The sequence below is a fragment of the Haemorhous mexicanus genome, chromosome 1 (assembly GCF_027477595.1).
Source record: "Haemorhous mexicanus isolate bHaeMex1 chromosome 1, bHaeMex1.pri, whole genome shotgun sequence".
Classification (NCBI taxonomy): Eukaryota; Metazoa; Chordata; class Aves; order Passeriformes; family Fringillidae; genus Haemorhous; species Haemorhous mexicanus.
This window is the reverse complement of record NC_082341.1, coordinates 5,363,789-5,377,704: the sequence shown is the minus strand read 5'-3', so window position 1 is coordinate 5,377,704 and position 13,916 is coordinate 5,363,789. Positions and strand designations below refer to the sequence as shown.

At 36.2% G+C, this 13,916-nt stretch overlaps 1 protein-coding gene across 1 annotated transcript in view; it reads right to left on the bottom strand.

Moving 5' to 3' along the window:
• The window catches only part of LOC132339346 (sodium channel protein type 5 subunit alpha-like), a 40,615-nt gene extending 27,596 nt beyond the window's left edge, over positions 1-13,019 (bottom strand). The window contains exons 1-7 of the mRNA XM_059869553.1: positions 12,680-13,019; positions 11,404-11,581; positions 6,230-6,540; positions 4,698-4,830; positions 4,105-4,192; positions 2,900-3,028; positions 775-866 (exon numbers count right to left, since the gene is read on the bottom strand). Coding sequence (XP_059725536.1) covers positions 775-866; positions 2,900-3,028; positions 4,105-4,192; positions 4,698-4,830; positions 6,230-6,502 — 715 coding nt within the window. The 5' untranslated portion in view covers positions 6,503-6,540; positions 11,404-11,581; positions 12,680-13,019. The remainder of the gene's footprint in view (positions 1-774; positions 867-2,899; positions 3,029-4,104; positions 4,193-4,697; positions 4,831-6,229; positions 6,541-11,403; positions 11,582-12,679) is intronic.
• Between the last annotated feature and the right edge of the window lie 897 nt (positions 13,020-13,916).

The window sequence follows — 13,916 nt, the reverse complement described above, 5'->3', positions numbered from 1 at the left end:
TATATGACAAGTCATGACAGCTGCAGGTTTGTTAAAGACAAAAGAAAAGCATTGATGTTGGCTTTTGCACTAAAATTAAACACCTTCAGTGCTTCATTAATGCTATAATTTCATCAAAAATCAAAATATATTTGCAATTACATGTAAATTATAAACTTCATATATATTATGACCATGAGATATATCGTAATTTATAGATTTTCAAGCCAATTTTTGCAGATGGACTCTGGAATCATTCTTTGGTACCCTAATTAGGGACACAACTTAAAAAATATTGAATATCTGGATGGCATATGCAATATACTGTTGAAAGTATTACACACAATCCAGACAGTGGCTGTGGTCAGCAAAGAAACAAATGAAAGTCTCTCAGATTGTGAAATCAGCATTCTGGGAAATAAACCAGACAAGGTTTAGCTAAGGAGGTAGAACATGAAACCATGGTGGTTCAAATTTATTATGTTAAGAAAACATATTACATATAGTGGGCTGCTCCAGGAAGACAAATTAAACAGACAAAGGCACTGGGCTAAATAAAAACGTACATCAGTGACGGGACAAAAAAAATGCAGAATATAAATTTGCCTTTGTCAAAACCATTTGAAGGAAAGATGGTTTATAAAATCGTGTTAGGGTGCTGCTGAGGGTGCAAAACAGTCACCCCTTGGGGTCACAAAAAGTGACCAGAGAACTGGAAGACAAGAATAGGAGTGGAATTAGAATTTGCATTCTGGTGAAGCAGAGAGAAAATCAGTAAGATGTGTTGTTCCTTACCTGGTATTACTGAAATAGCTTTCAAAGTCCTCAGTACTCTGAAAGTTCGAAGAACTGAAACATTGCCAACACTCAGAAATACAGTAATGTACCTGTAAAATTAACCCACACTCGACTGAGTGACAAAGATGGAGCTTTTCAAAGCATTTTCTTATGGAGCAGGCAGTAATGAATTCACTGCAGAAAATATATCCTAAGATACATGCCTAAAATTAGGAATCGAAGTCCATTTCTAGGCATGGATTAAAGCAAAGGGGCTTTGGAGCAATGCCTCTGAAAAGAAATACAGTAAGCTCCTACTTAGGTGGATTTGGATGCGTTAACTTTGGAAGAGTTTAATCCTTCAAAATGTCAAATAAATATAAAACTGCCAATGTCATAACCAAACTTTTACACTGGGACTTCTCTCATGAACATACATGTTGCTGCTATCACAAAACAAAATACACACTTCAGGAGAAGGAAGTTGAGCAATAGTAGATTTACAATGTGTTTATTCTGTACCACGTGGGTCTTTCTAACCTCAAACAGTCAGTGAGAACTTGAGTATTGCAACTTGTTTCAATTTTAACATTTAAACAATTAGAAAATTTCATCAAATCAGTATTTTAAAGCATTGCATAGTCAGTACAGACTTTAACAGGTTACCCCAAATTTTCTAAGACTTCTTTCATGTCAGAAAGGACGTGAATTGTGACTCATCACATGACAAGCTCATAACTGGTAACAGAATTCCTTAAGAAATAAAGTCTCAGTAGCAAAGTCCAAGAAACAATGGTTGAAAAGGCAACCTCCCCCCCAAAGCATGACCTTGTCAGCAGCAGATCAGAGCACATTGGCTTTGCCTAGTCCGTAAGATTGAATAATTATCAAGTACCCTAAGCAATAATTACACTTGAGTTAGGAGTTGAGCTCATTTCTAAATAGTTTTCTTTGTTGTACTATAAGACATGGAAAAAAACAGGTGGAGGTACTATATTGTAAAGCTGAACACTAATTAATTAGGGGTGCAGGTAGGGAAAAAGGACCATAAATTAAATTTTTCATGCAGCTCTTGGACTGTCTTGTGATAGCTGTAACCATCAGTAACTATCTAGTGATAGATGCTGACAAACAGCAATATGCAAGCTCCTTAGCAGTTCATTATCCATAAGAGTAATTCATATACATATAGATGTGTGTGATGACACTTATGTACATATAACCTATTATTTACAAATGAGGAAAAACCTACCTGTAGTGTTACAAACTACTCCCTTCTTTTTTATTCTGCCACCTGACAACTTCATTTGGTGCCTTTAGCTTTCATTGTAGGAAGAAAAATACTAATTATTCTCTTTTTGTCTCTGTGCTGTACACTTCAACTGTGTTGCTGCTCTGCAATTGTCTTTTCGTGAGAGTTTTTCTCTATGTAGTTTTTTGGTATGTGGAATTGCAGATATACATAGTCACTGCAGCTTTTTAAATTCTGACATCTTTTGACATGTGAGGAGCAAAACTACACGAAGTCCTGAATTAAAATACAGGCTACACAGAGAAATAATGTGTGTTCTGCTTTTTTAATTCTTACCCCTGATGATTTTCTGCCTCCTTCTCTGACCATGACTGCCTGCTGGAGTGGTGCTTTTACAAGCTGTCTGTTTAAACTCCAGCATCATCTTCCCAACAAGTGGAGGTTATTCCAGAGCCCATGAATTTGTATGTAAAACAAGGTGTGTTCTGCCCTGAGCATCATTTGACACTGGGATTTCATCTGTTATTTACCACCAAGTCATTCAACACCTTGTGACCCATTTTGGATCCCTCTCAAATGAGTTTCATCTGATCCAGAGTACAGCTAAGACAACATAAAGGAGCAGGCTTGGTTTGGACTGTTTATGCAATTACCTCTTGACAAAATTCAAATATAGACTAAATTGAGAACGATCACACAGTTCTAAAATGAGCTTTTAATTTAGGTCTTACTTTAAAGTCTGTTTTTCTCATTGCAGACATGCAAAACATGATTCAAGCACAGTTTAGCAGGGAGTATGCCAACAACTGTAAGGAATTTCAGCAACACCAAACATTATTGTCTCTGTGTTTTTGTCCCCTGAGTGTAAAAGAAAACCTGAGTTTTACTTACATTACAATAATAATAGAAAAATCCAAGCAGTTCCATGGATCTCGAAGAAAAGTAAATTCATTCCAAACAAATCCTCTTGCTACTACTTTAATCAATATTTCAGTAGAATAGATAGCAGTGAAAACATGTCTGAGGAGGAAAGTGTATATTAAAGCTACAGAAATAAAAGTGTCAATGAGACTCATACACATTCAGGCACATTTCTATGTTTTCTCTGATTTAGTCCCTGCATGGAGATAAAGATAGAAAATGTGAAGCAAAATAGGACAGGTTGCATTACTTTCAGAAGCATTGTGGAGACAAGATGTCCTCCTGAATTTTATTAAGTTTTCCATTTAAATCTACAAACATTCACATAAGCATATGATGCTATTTTTGGATGAAAGATAGCTAACATTTCCTTAGGAAACATTTTCAAGACTGTGCTTATGTTCTAAAGCAGGCTGGGAAATTTCAAAGCCTCACTATTCTGGCAGAAAAATAAAAACAAAGATTTATTTCAGCCTGTTAAGTTTGCACATTTTATATACTTATTCTGACAAAATACACTATAACTGAAAGAAATCCTACAGAAAATTAGATTCTCACCATGCTTACCCCAAAACAAAAGGAATTAAAATTACAGAACTTCTGAGGCTCCAGGCACATTTTCCAGATTTAATTCTGGAATATGAACTCAAGTTACACTGGGTACAGTGCACAAGTACCAAAGGAAGCAAGACATTACAAATACATGGCTTCCTAGTGGGAGCAACTGACTCAGGAGAGTCACCAGGACACAGAGGAAAGAACAGAATGAATATTTATTCCTTTATAGCCTTTTACATGAGGCAACTACAACAGGCATTCAGGTTATTACTGTAGAATCAAAGATATTAAGTTAAAATTCTAGTGCAGAGTTTCTCAGAAAGATTTAATCCTCAAAAGGAAAAATGGGCCAACATCTATGTTACACCAGATGGCAAAATTAGGCAAGACAGAAAAAAGGGCATATGGTGAGAGCCTCTAAGAAAAGGCACTGAATCTCAACAAAAGACTGGGTGACAAATTAACAGTCCTCAGCCTTCCTCTATCAGAGGAGATTCGGAGATCTATCCAAGAATTTTCAAGCCCCAGAATTAGAGCATCACATTATTTAAATTTTTCAGTCCAGCATGTTAGTATCCTTGGAACAATAGTGAGCACATGGCCACTGAGGTACTTACTCAGTCCAGTAGGTTTCTGCAGTAAGGTGAGGGATAGTCATAGCCATACAATTGAGTAACACAGTACATGTAATAATGCCAAGAAAAACTGTGAATAGGAAGTCAAGGAAAAAAACCACTCTATTATACGAAATGAAGTTTATGCAAGTTGCTGATTTCCAAACACAATCACCACATAAGCATTCAAAAAATAACTTTTCATTTGAATATGCTCAGAACTTATCATGTGTTTTCCAAAGAAACTTATAACAGAATCACAAATTATCCTGAGTTGGAGGAGACCCACAAGGATCACCAAAATCCAACTCCTGTCCTTGCATAGGACCATCCCAAGAACCTCCCACCAAGATCAAATCTTCTCAGCTGGGTAAAATTCATGATTTAAATATAAAAATGAATTCTCTGCCTGTAGAGATGGTTTTGGAAGTTAGGACACTAGTGGGACATAACCTGTTTCACATGTTCAGACATGTTCACCTAAAAAGACCAATTTTCACTAATTAAAATTCCAAATAAAAGCAGAAAAAGCAGAAACAGAGGAACAGAATGACAGAAAATGGCACAGGATATTTTCATATTCAAATCATGGAAACCAATGAAAGGATATGAATGGATCAGAATTTTAATTGCCTTTTTTCTGACTGGATTAAAAGGACCAAATATAAACAAGGCAGGTGTGGCAGAAAACCGGAAAATAGTCCTCCTTTTATTTAACACCATAAAAGTCTATAAAAAAAAAAAAAAGGGTTCATAGTACATGAAACACTTGAATGAATTAAAAATTTGTGCAAAAATTACATGTTCAGTTTTTCAAGTCTGCATCTAGAGCTATATCTAACTGCAGTTAGGAGCACAGCTTTCCTTTATTCTTACTTAGAGCTGTGACCTTGATTATTCACATTTTGGAGAAAAGCAGCTTCATATTCCTATTTATTCTTATTGCCTGAGAGGAAGAAGCCATAATGAGAATGAATATGAAGAGCAAGTAATCATATTCGTTTGGTCAAAGTAATTAAATTACTACTCTGGGACTGTAACAATGGTCTCAATACCTTACTCTTAGACAGTGTTACAGGCTACAAGAGATTATTTACAAGATGCAGATTGTGTAGCACTGCCAAAATCCTGGACAGTCAAAGCAAATTTTTAATTTTGAAATATCTATATTGTCACATAACACTGTAAATTACTTCTAAGCTACCTTAAGGTCTGTGCAGCTCAGCACATTTGCCATATAGTAAAAATGAAATCTCTTGAATGAAAAACACAGTTTCCTAACTTTAATATAAATTTCTTCACTCAATCAACCTTAGTTCTTCTTCATCAATAGTATCACTTTGATTACTTTAAGAAAAAAGTATCTGGAAGATCGAAGTCTAAAGCATGTTCTCTGACAAAATTATTAAATTCCAATACCTCACTGGCACACATTGAAACAGCAACAAGGACAGGACAGAACCTTCTGCTCTTCAGATCAAGTCTTCCCTGACAGTGGTGATAATTTAATTTAAGTATTTAATTTAGAAGGGATTCCTAGACTATCTATACACTGTTATAGTCAGCATCACCAACTACTTTAGAATAACATGGAGTATGTACAATATAAATATGGAACAATAAACAACGCCAGTGAGACATGAAGTTACAGAAAATTAATTTAAGACAATGAAAATACATAGGTTTGCTACACAAAGTAATGGAAATATCTCAAATGCGCCTCCCTTAATTTGTATAGTATTGGTAATTCAGTGAAAGCATCTGCAACTCCAGTGTGACTGACTGTTGGGCAGGCACTGTTTAAACAACAGAGAGCTCATCCCCACAGGCATCAGAGAAACTGCTCTGGAAGACAAAGCATCACTAATCCCAGAATATATTTACTAATAAAGTGCACAAAACACATACCATGTTTTCATTAATAATTTTGATTCTTGACTGGAACTTAAAATATCTCTTCATTCCATAATGAAGAGCATATCTTAGAACTCCCTCTCAAAAGGTGTCAGTAATGTTCAAAGCTCTGTCTACAGAACAATCAAACTCCAGCACTTTTTGAATAGAGCTTTTACTATCCCTTAAGAGCTCAAGGGGCAAAAATAAAAAAAAAGCTTTGGGAAGTTTTAACCTTGTGATCACTGTAGTATGGATCAAAATCCTCCAGGGGTTCCCCAACCAGCTCTGCAGGAATGTCCCCATACAGAGATGGCAACGTTTTGCAGATTTTAAGGTCAAGCTGAGGAGTAATTTTATCTTCTTCAACTCCTTGTTCCTTAGTCTTCTCTTTAACTTTGACTTGCTCCTTTTTTTTGCTGGCAATTCTTTCCTCAATTGCTGCCAAGGACTCGGGGGTGAATCGTCGAAACCTGTTAACTTCTGATGGCCAAAAGAAGGGATCCATTTTTCCTTCTGACTGTTTGTTTCCAGTACTAGAGGAAACTTAAGAAAGAAAGCTCTTGACAGTTATAGAACACCAGAAATAACACACTGGTTTAATATCTATTAGGTAAATTATTTTTTACTTCTCTGAAACTCCATGTCAAAATAGAATAAAATATAATAAAATAGAGTAGAATATGAACAGACTATTTCAATTGAAAAGAATCTACAATGACCATCCAGCCCAACTTCTTGACCAGTTCAGGGCTGACCATTGTAAGGCCTTGGGCACTGCCCAAGTGCCTCTTAAACAGTGACAAGTCTAGGGTATCAACCATCCACCTAGGAAGCCTGTTCCAGTGTTTGCCCACCCTTTTGGCAAAGACATGCTTCCTCATGTCCCATGTAAACCCCCTGCAGTGTGGCTTTGAACCATTCCCACATGTGCTATCACTGGATTCCAGGGAGAAGAGCTCAGCACCTAATTCTCCACTTTCCCTACTCAAGAAGCTGGAGATGAAGTCACTGACAGCCATGAGGTCACCCCTCAGCCTCCTTTTCCCCAAAGCAGACAAGCCCAAAACCCTCAGCAGCTCCTGGCAGGTCATTCCTTCCAGCCCCTCCACCAGCTTTGGTGCCCTCCTCTGGACACAATCAAGGACCTCCTCATCCTTCTTAAATTGCAGGGCTCAGAAGTTCCCACAGTACTCCAGATGAGGCCACACCAACACTGAACACACTCAGGGACGTTCTCATCCTTCCTAAATGGCAGGGCCCAAAACTGCCCACAGTGCTCCAGATGAGGCCATACTAACAACAGACACAGCAGATCAATCACCTCTTCTGACCAGCTGGTCCTGCTGTGTTTGAGGCACCCATGATATAAGGCAAAACCAACTAGAAGAACTTGGATTTAGAAAAATGAGTAATGAAAACGAGACCCAATAAAGACCAACTACTTAATCTGGATAAGCCCTGTGTGATTCAGGTTACAGAAGAGATACTTTTTTTCCTTTGCCTTTCCAGCTTGGAAGCATCAAAATCACAGCTCCATCACAACTCTGACAATAATCTAATCGTTTCTCACTGTACATTAAAGTATCAGCAGCCTTGCACCTCAGCTGCTGCTCCTCTGTACTTCCTAAAAACAGAATTTAGTTCCACATGTCCCATCTCTAAGGCTCATCAGATCCATCCCCTCCACAGAGCAAAGCCAACACCAAAATCAGCTCAAGGCTTTGTCCAGTTGCATTTTCAATTATTCTGCTTGAGGTTTAAATCCCTGACAAAAGGGAAGGGTGCCAATGAGAAGCACTGAGGTGACAAGGCAAATACTGTAAGTATTCAGTCATTAATGCCCAAATTTACCACACAACTGTAGATGACAGCAACTTACATGACACCAGTTCTCAACCACAGAAGATGAAGAAAATTTTGACCCATTACAAAATGATTTGTCCTTTGTGACTCACGTCAAAACCAATTACTTCCATTTAATAAACAATTTTGGTCACTGCCAAGCCTTTAAAACACTCTGCATCTTTGATTGCTGAGGTCCAGCTGTGCTGGTACTCCTTGTGAGCTCACATGTGGACCATGTTAGAGAATCAATACTCTCTTGCAATTACAGCTCTCTTCTTTAGATGCAGATATATTTATTTTAAAAGAATATGCAAGCAAGAAGGATTGTGTAATGATTTTGCTGGGCTTTATGGGACTTGGGAGGGCTTTTTTTTTTTTTTTTCTCCTCTGGGACTTTCCAAGCATGTTCAGATCTGATCAGGAACCGCAACTCAGAGATCAGAATTTACCATGGTAACAAAATGGAAGCATATAACCAGAGAACTGTTACTTTGCCAAACCACACAGACCCATTTCCAATCGAAAGCTCAAAAGATAAATTGAAAGTCAAGATGTTCTTTTTTTTTTTTTCAATTTGAAATAACTCTAGGAAGATCAATTTTATCTTCAAAGCAGTTTTAAGGACAATAGAGAAACTCAGCTTTTAGGGAACTAAAAGTGAAATAAATTAAGCAAAGAAAATGGTTTTAGCAAATGCAAATATTGTTTCTGTATTGAGGATTTCAGAGCTGAATTTAAAAAAAATATAAAAAAAAGAATGAGACCCAAGTATTGATCAAGAGCAAAAGATACAACACATTCCCTTCAGCAACTGTGATCAGAAGTCATAATTGGACAAACTCTCATGGACATTCATGAGAGGATTTCTTCAGCAACCCTGTACCAGAAATGCACTGTACTCACATGGAACAACAGACTTCCTGGCGTTTGATCAACTGCCAAGTATTTATAGATTGTGACTTAGGAAAAAGGAAGCTAAGAAGATATGACTGAAAAATACTTCTAATACAAAGGACTAAAATTATATTAAAAAGACAGATTGACTACTTGGAATTCCTGAAGCTCAGCTAAACTCAGCCACCTACCATATTCTGCTGAATTAGTTGAATTTTTAAGGCAAGACACTGAGGTAAAGTGTAACTTGGAGAAATAATTTCAATTTTTGTGTGAGACACAAAAGCTTTCCCAGTAACTGGGAGTGAAGATACAGAACAAGTTTTCTTAGTAGTAGCATAAGAACCAGATTTATTCTAGAAACTGAGAGAAGAAACTTGGGTGTGTGACTACAAGTCAGTGCAAAGAAATTGTAGGTCAGTATGTACTATGTCAATATGCTGCTGAGGCAGATGCAAGACTACAGATCTGTTAATTTCCAGTATAGCAAATGAAAGAAAGTTGCATTTTAATTAAATTAAAATTTAAATCCTACAACAGGTTTTGATATCTCTGGTCCCGTAGCAGAGACCAGTCCATCAGTAACAGATACAAATGCACTGGTACCTTCAGTTACTAAAGTACCACTTTCTACAGGATCAGGGATGCATTAACACATTTTTCTTTTTAATTGAAGTGGAAATGACTTGGTTTTCTGATCTTGAGAGGAATTGCATTCAGTGTACAAAGCTAGGCATTTTTTGTGGTTAGTCTTCCTGGCTTAAGGAGGCTGTGAAAATGACACAGAATATTTTTATGTCAAAACCCAAGGAATTCCAGATATACTGATGAAATTTACTGAACAAATGACCTGCAAGGTACTAGAAAGGGATGAACAAAGAGTCATTAAGTGAAACAGACACTGGGCAACACTAAAGTACAATTTGCTACTAAAATTTCTTAAGATAAAGGGTTTTTCTAGAATAGCAAAGCAATGCCAAAAAATGAGTCTATTACCACAATGTTTCAGAGACATGAATTACAAAATGCTTGCTGGGGTACTGACTAATCAGTAGAGATGATAAGTAACAATTTGGACTTTTGGATTGAAAAGCAAAATACAAATTCAAGTCTTATATACAACTCCTTGATTTGGACCCATTTGTATAAATTTCAGAACTCTTTTCAGCTCTGTAAAAGCTGAAAAGAGTTCTGAAATAGTTCCTTTTAAAGAGTTCCTTTTAAATGTAGCCATCAAACTACTGACCAGAAGATATCAACAATCCCCAAAAGTAGAATTGAAACTGATAAAACTACTCAGTAAAATACTATGAAAGTCAGTAAGGGGAGAGATTACATCTCATTTATGAAATGTTTCTCAAAAAATGAAAACTTGTAGGAATGTAAATATAGAAATGTCCTTATCTGTGTTTCAATCTAGTTTTAGCATAGATTGTAACCAATTCTGAGTGCCAAATTACTCATATCAACTCCCACCAACTGAATATTTTCTGTGAGCACCTGGATCTGGAAAAAAATAAAGGGTGAACCAACTGTAGTTTGGTTTTAGTGTGCATTTAGTAGAGTCTTTCACACGGGAATAAAGAATAAAGATGCGTTCACCTCTTCACCTGAAATAAGAAAAAAATACAAGATTCTGTTTCTGATCACCATTTTCTTCTGTTTAACTGCCAGTGATGATGGGCAGATCTAACAGATTTTAGTCCTTGGTAAAATCCAACTTGGGCATTTTAGAGGACCACTGCTGTTTCTAAAATACAAGGTCATTTCTTGCACCCAGAACTTTGTCCCCGATTCGCCACTTCTCACTCATCACTCCATCTCAAGGAAAAGTTTGTGTTTGGAAGGGTTGGACAAATATCTACCAATGCAGTTTTTTGGGGGTTTGTTTTCCTACCAGTGCAAATTTTCAGGGGTTTTTTTGGGGGTGGGGTTGGTTTTTTTGGGGTTTTTTTTTTTTTTTTGGTGTTGTTTGGTTTGATTTTTTTAACACGTGTAATAGACAAAGTTATTGGCAATATCAATATTAAAAATTAACAGCATATCATATCATATCAGATCATATTATTAATATACTCACTCATTACTTCCAAATTCAGAAATCTATGTGATGGGCTAGACAGTGCTTTACTTAAACATCCTTAAAAAAAATCACTCACCAGTATTTTTGTGAGAAAAACATTCCAGACTTGTGTAGGTAAAGAAATTTTAGTATGTCAGGTTCAGCGCAAATAAGATTAGATAATACTAAAGCAAATTTGAGAATACTCTGCATGAGGTGATATAACAAAACAGAGCAGTTAGTAATTAATATGATAATAATTAATATGACAATATTTAATATTAATTAATATGAAAAATATATCAATGTTCAGCCAAATATTTCACTGACACAGGTAAATTATAGGAAGAGCTACATGTTTACAGCAAGGTAGTGGTTTTAATTCCATGACAGATTTTCTTACATAGATGCTCCCTGTACCTAAAATAAAACCACATCTAATACTTGGAAACGTGTCTGCACATATTTTATTTATATACAGACACACACACTTGTATACATATACCCCCAAACATTCTGATCAAATAGACATAGAATTAAATTAGGATAACCAGCAATTGAGTTTTCTCTAGTATACAAATATTTAGCAAAAACAAAATACTTACAACATCCCCTTCAAACTAGACAAGCCTTCACACAGATTTCTGAAGGTAATGTTGGCTGGCTGTTATCTCCAAGGAGACAAAAAGTCTTGGGTTTTCTCACCTTCACCTTTCCAATCCCAACAACATCATTTCTCCTGAGCCAGCTCCCATGCAGAAAGTTTTCTTTGTAGTGGGATGCCTGTGGGAGGGACAGAGGGAGGAGCTTGGTTGCATTTCTGAAAACAGTAAATGAAATTTTGTGCTCTCACTGACAACACTGTAAGAAAGGGAAAAGTGCTTGTGTGATACCTTTGAAGAATAATCAGGTAAATATTAATTAATTATTTTCTTTCTGCTAAAATCATAGTTACATTTATTAAAAGCAAAGATGGATTTTTTTCAATTGGAAATATATGTATAAAATGGTAAGAAAACAAAAGGTTTCCTATCTCACATTTCATTCTAAGCTTTTAACCATGCAGTCATGCATTAAATATTGGCACAAAATTTGCCTTTCATTAAAAGCTTTTGTTCAGACATTTTTCATTCATTTATTTCCACTTTTTATTATTCCCAGTCTCTGATATATGTTCATTATATCTTATACAGACAAAATCTGAAATTCAAATATACTATCTGTTATACACAAGACCAGAGCCCAAAATACATTCAATACCATGTCATAACCTCCAATAAAACATACAAACCTTGTTTGAGCAAAATGAAAATCACAACATTTATCCTCATATCTGAAATTACTTATTTTTTTTAAAGTGATGTATAAAGCCTGCTAGCAACAGGTACTGGACAGTAACACACACCCACACTCATGGTAAGCCCTAATGCTAAGTACAGTTATTTCTCTTAATTACATCAGCAGAACCCATTACTGTCTGAAATTTGTTTTCTTCTTTATTAAGTAGAACATAAATCTTTCCTTTCATCTTTCCTGATGATGAGAGAGCTACTCTGGGTTTTGCTGGAAGAATTCTACTGGAGGAACTACATTGTCCTTAAAAGCCAGGCAGCACTAATGCACACAGAGAAACAAACAGTGATTAAACATTTTTCTGGGTAGGTACAACTGCAGATGGTTTTAAAAGAAATAAAACTCTAAGTGCTCTGTGGTGCAAGCAGCAACAGGACATTTTAAGTACCAGTGTAAGTTATTTTTCTAGAAAGCAAGATTATGTTCTCAAGACAAGTTCAATTAAGAGAGCAGAATTTTCAAGATCACTCAAGCATCACTCTATAAAGGCATCACATTTACAATGCTGTACCAAATAAAGATCCCTACCTGCATGTATTTATTCTGTTGTATCTTCTCCATCCATCTGGCCCTGTGAAAAATGGGGCACAGGGGATCAACACAGAACTCAACACAGCAAAAATAATTGTACTCCTTCTGGACACTGTAATGTTTAAAATCCAAAAAGCAAGAGTTCGTAGAACAAGATCTTTTATCTTCAGCAGCTTAGGACTTGCAGCTAACCACAAAACACTTAGACAAGTTACTTCTCTTGTGCTACAGTGGAAAATTTCCTTTCTCCCATTAGGAAGACAGTTCCTTACAGCAGGGAGAGGGCAGAAAACCAGCCTCAGAGTAATCATACTCTCTTCTTCCCCTTTTCATTCACTATTCCTGTGGAAATAGGAGGAGGAATATTGATGAAATAAAAAAGCTGACATTTAACAACAAAAAGATAATGTTTGTTATATAAGTTACTAAAATTAAATTCATTACAGAAATTACTGTTAATTTATTCACCATGCTCTTGACGTGGATCTGTTTCCTCCATTAACTGCAAAGTACAGCACTTTTCTTTTTCCTTTTTATTGCCAGAGCACAAGACAAATATTTCTTGTTGGTAGCATTAGCACACCACCATTAGCTTAATGACTAAGAGTGTACAGATGTCAAGAGCTGAATAAACCAGATTTTTGCATAATTAAATGTATCTTGTAACTGTGCCATAACTCTAAACATTACTTGCTGCTTTAAATTATGGATCAGAAAATGCAGTCATGAAAGATTTCAAGGTATCTGACAGCTCATGCACACTGCATGACCCTGTCATCCTCAGGTTCCACCCAGCCACCTCCATCCTTCTCCTGTGTGTTTGAGATTTTCTCTCAGTAACTTGCTGACCATGGAACCCCTGCTGTGGGACACCTGAAATTAAGATCATCAAAAATCTCTTTCTCACTACATTATCCTCCAAGATACATCTGTATTATTAAGATACTCTGTCTCAAATTGGCTAAAATCACAAGCTGGACACAAGATCCCAGATGGATACAAGAGGGAATGGAACAAGAATTTCAAACAAACAAATCATTGCCATCAGTTGATGCATCTGTAAATCTAATCCTGAAATCTGTGCACTGACCTCTCCAATAGTCTCTTTGTATGATTCATACAAGCACAGAAAGTTTGAGTAAAGAAGTGTATTACAGAGACAAGATAAATACATTTACCAAAAATTTAATGGAGAAATCAACATTCCTTTACTTACAAGTTAAAAACATCCAGT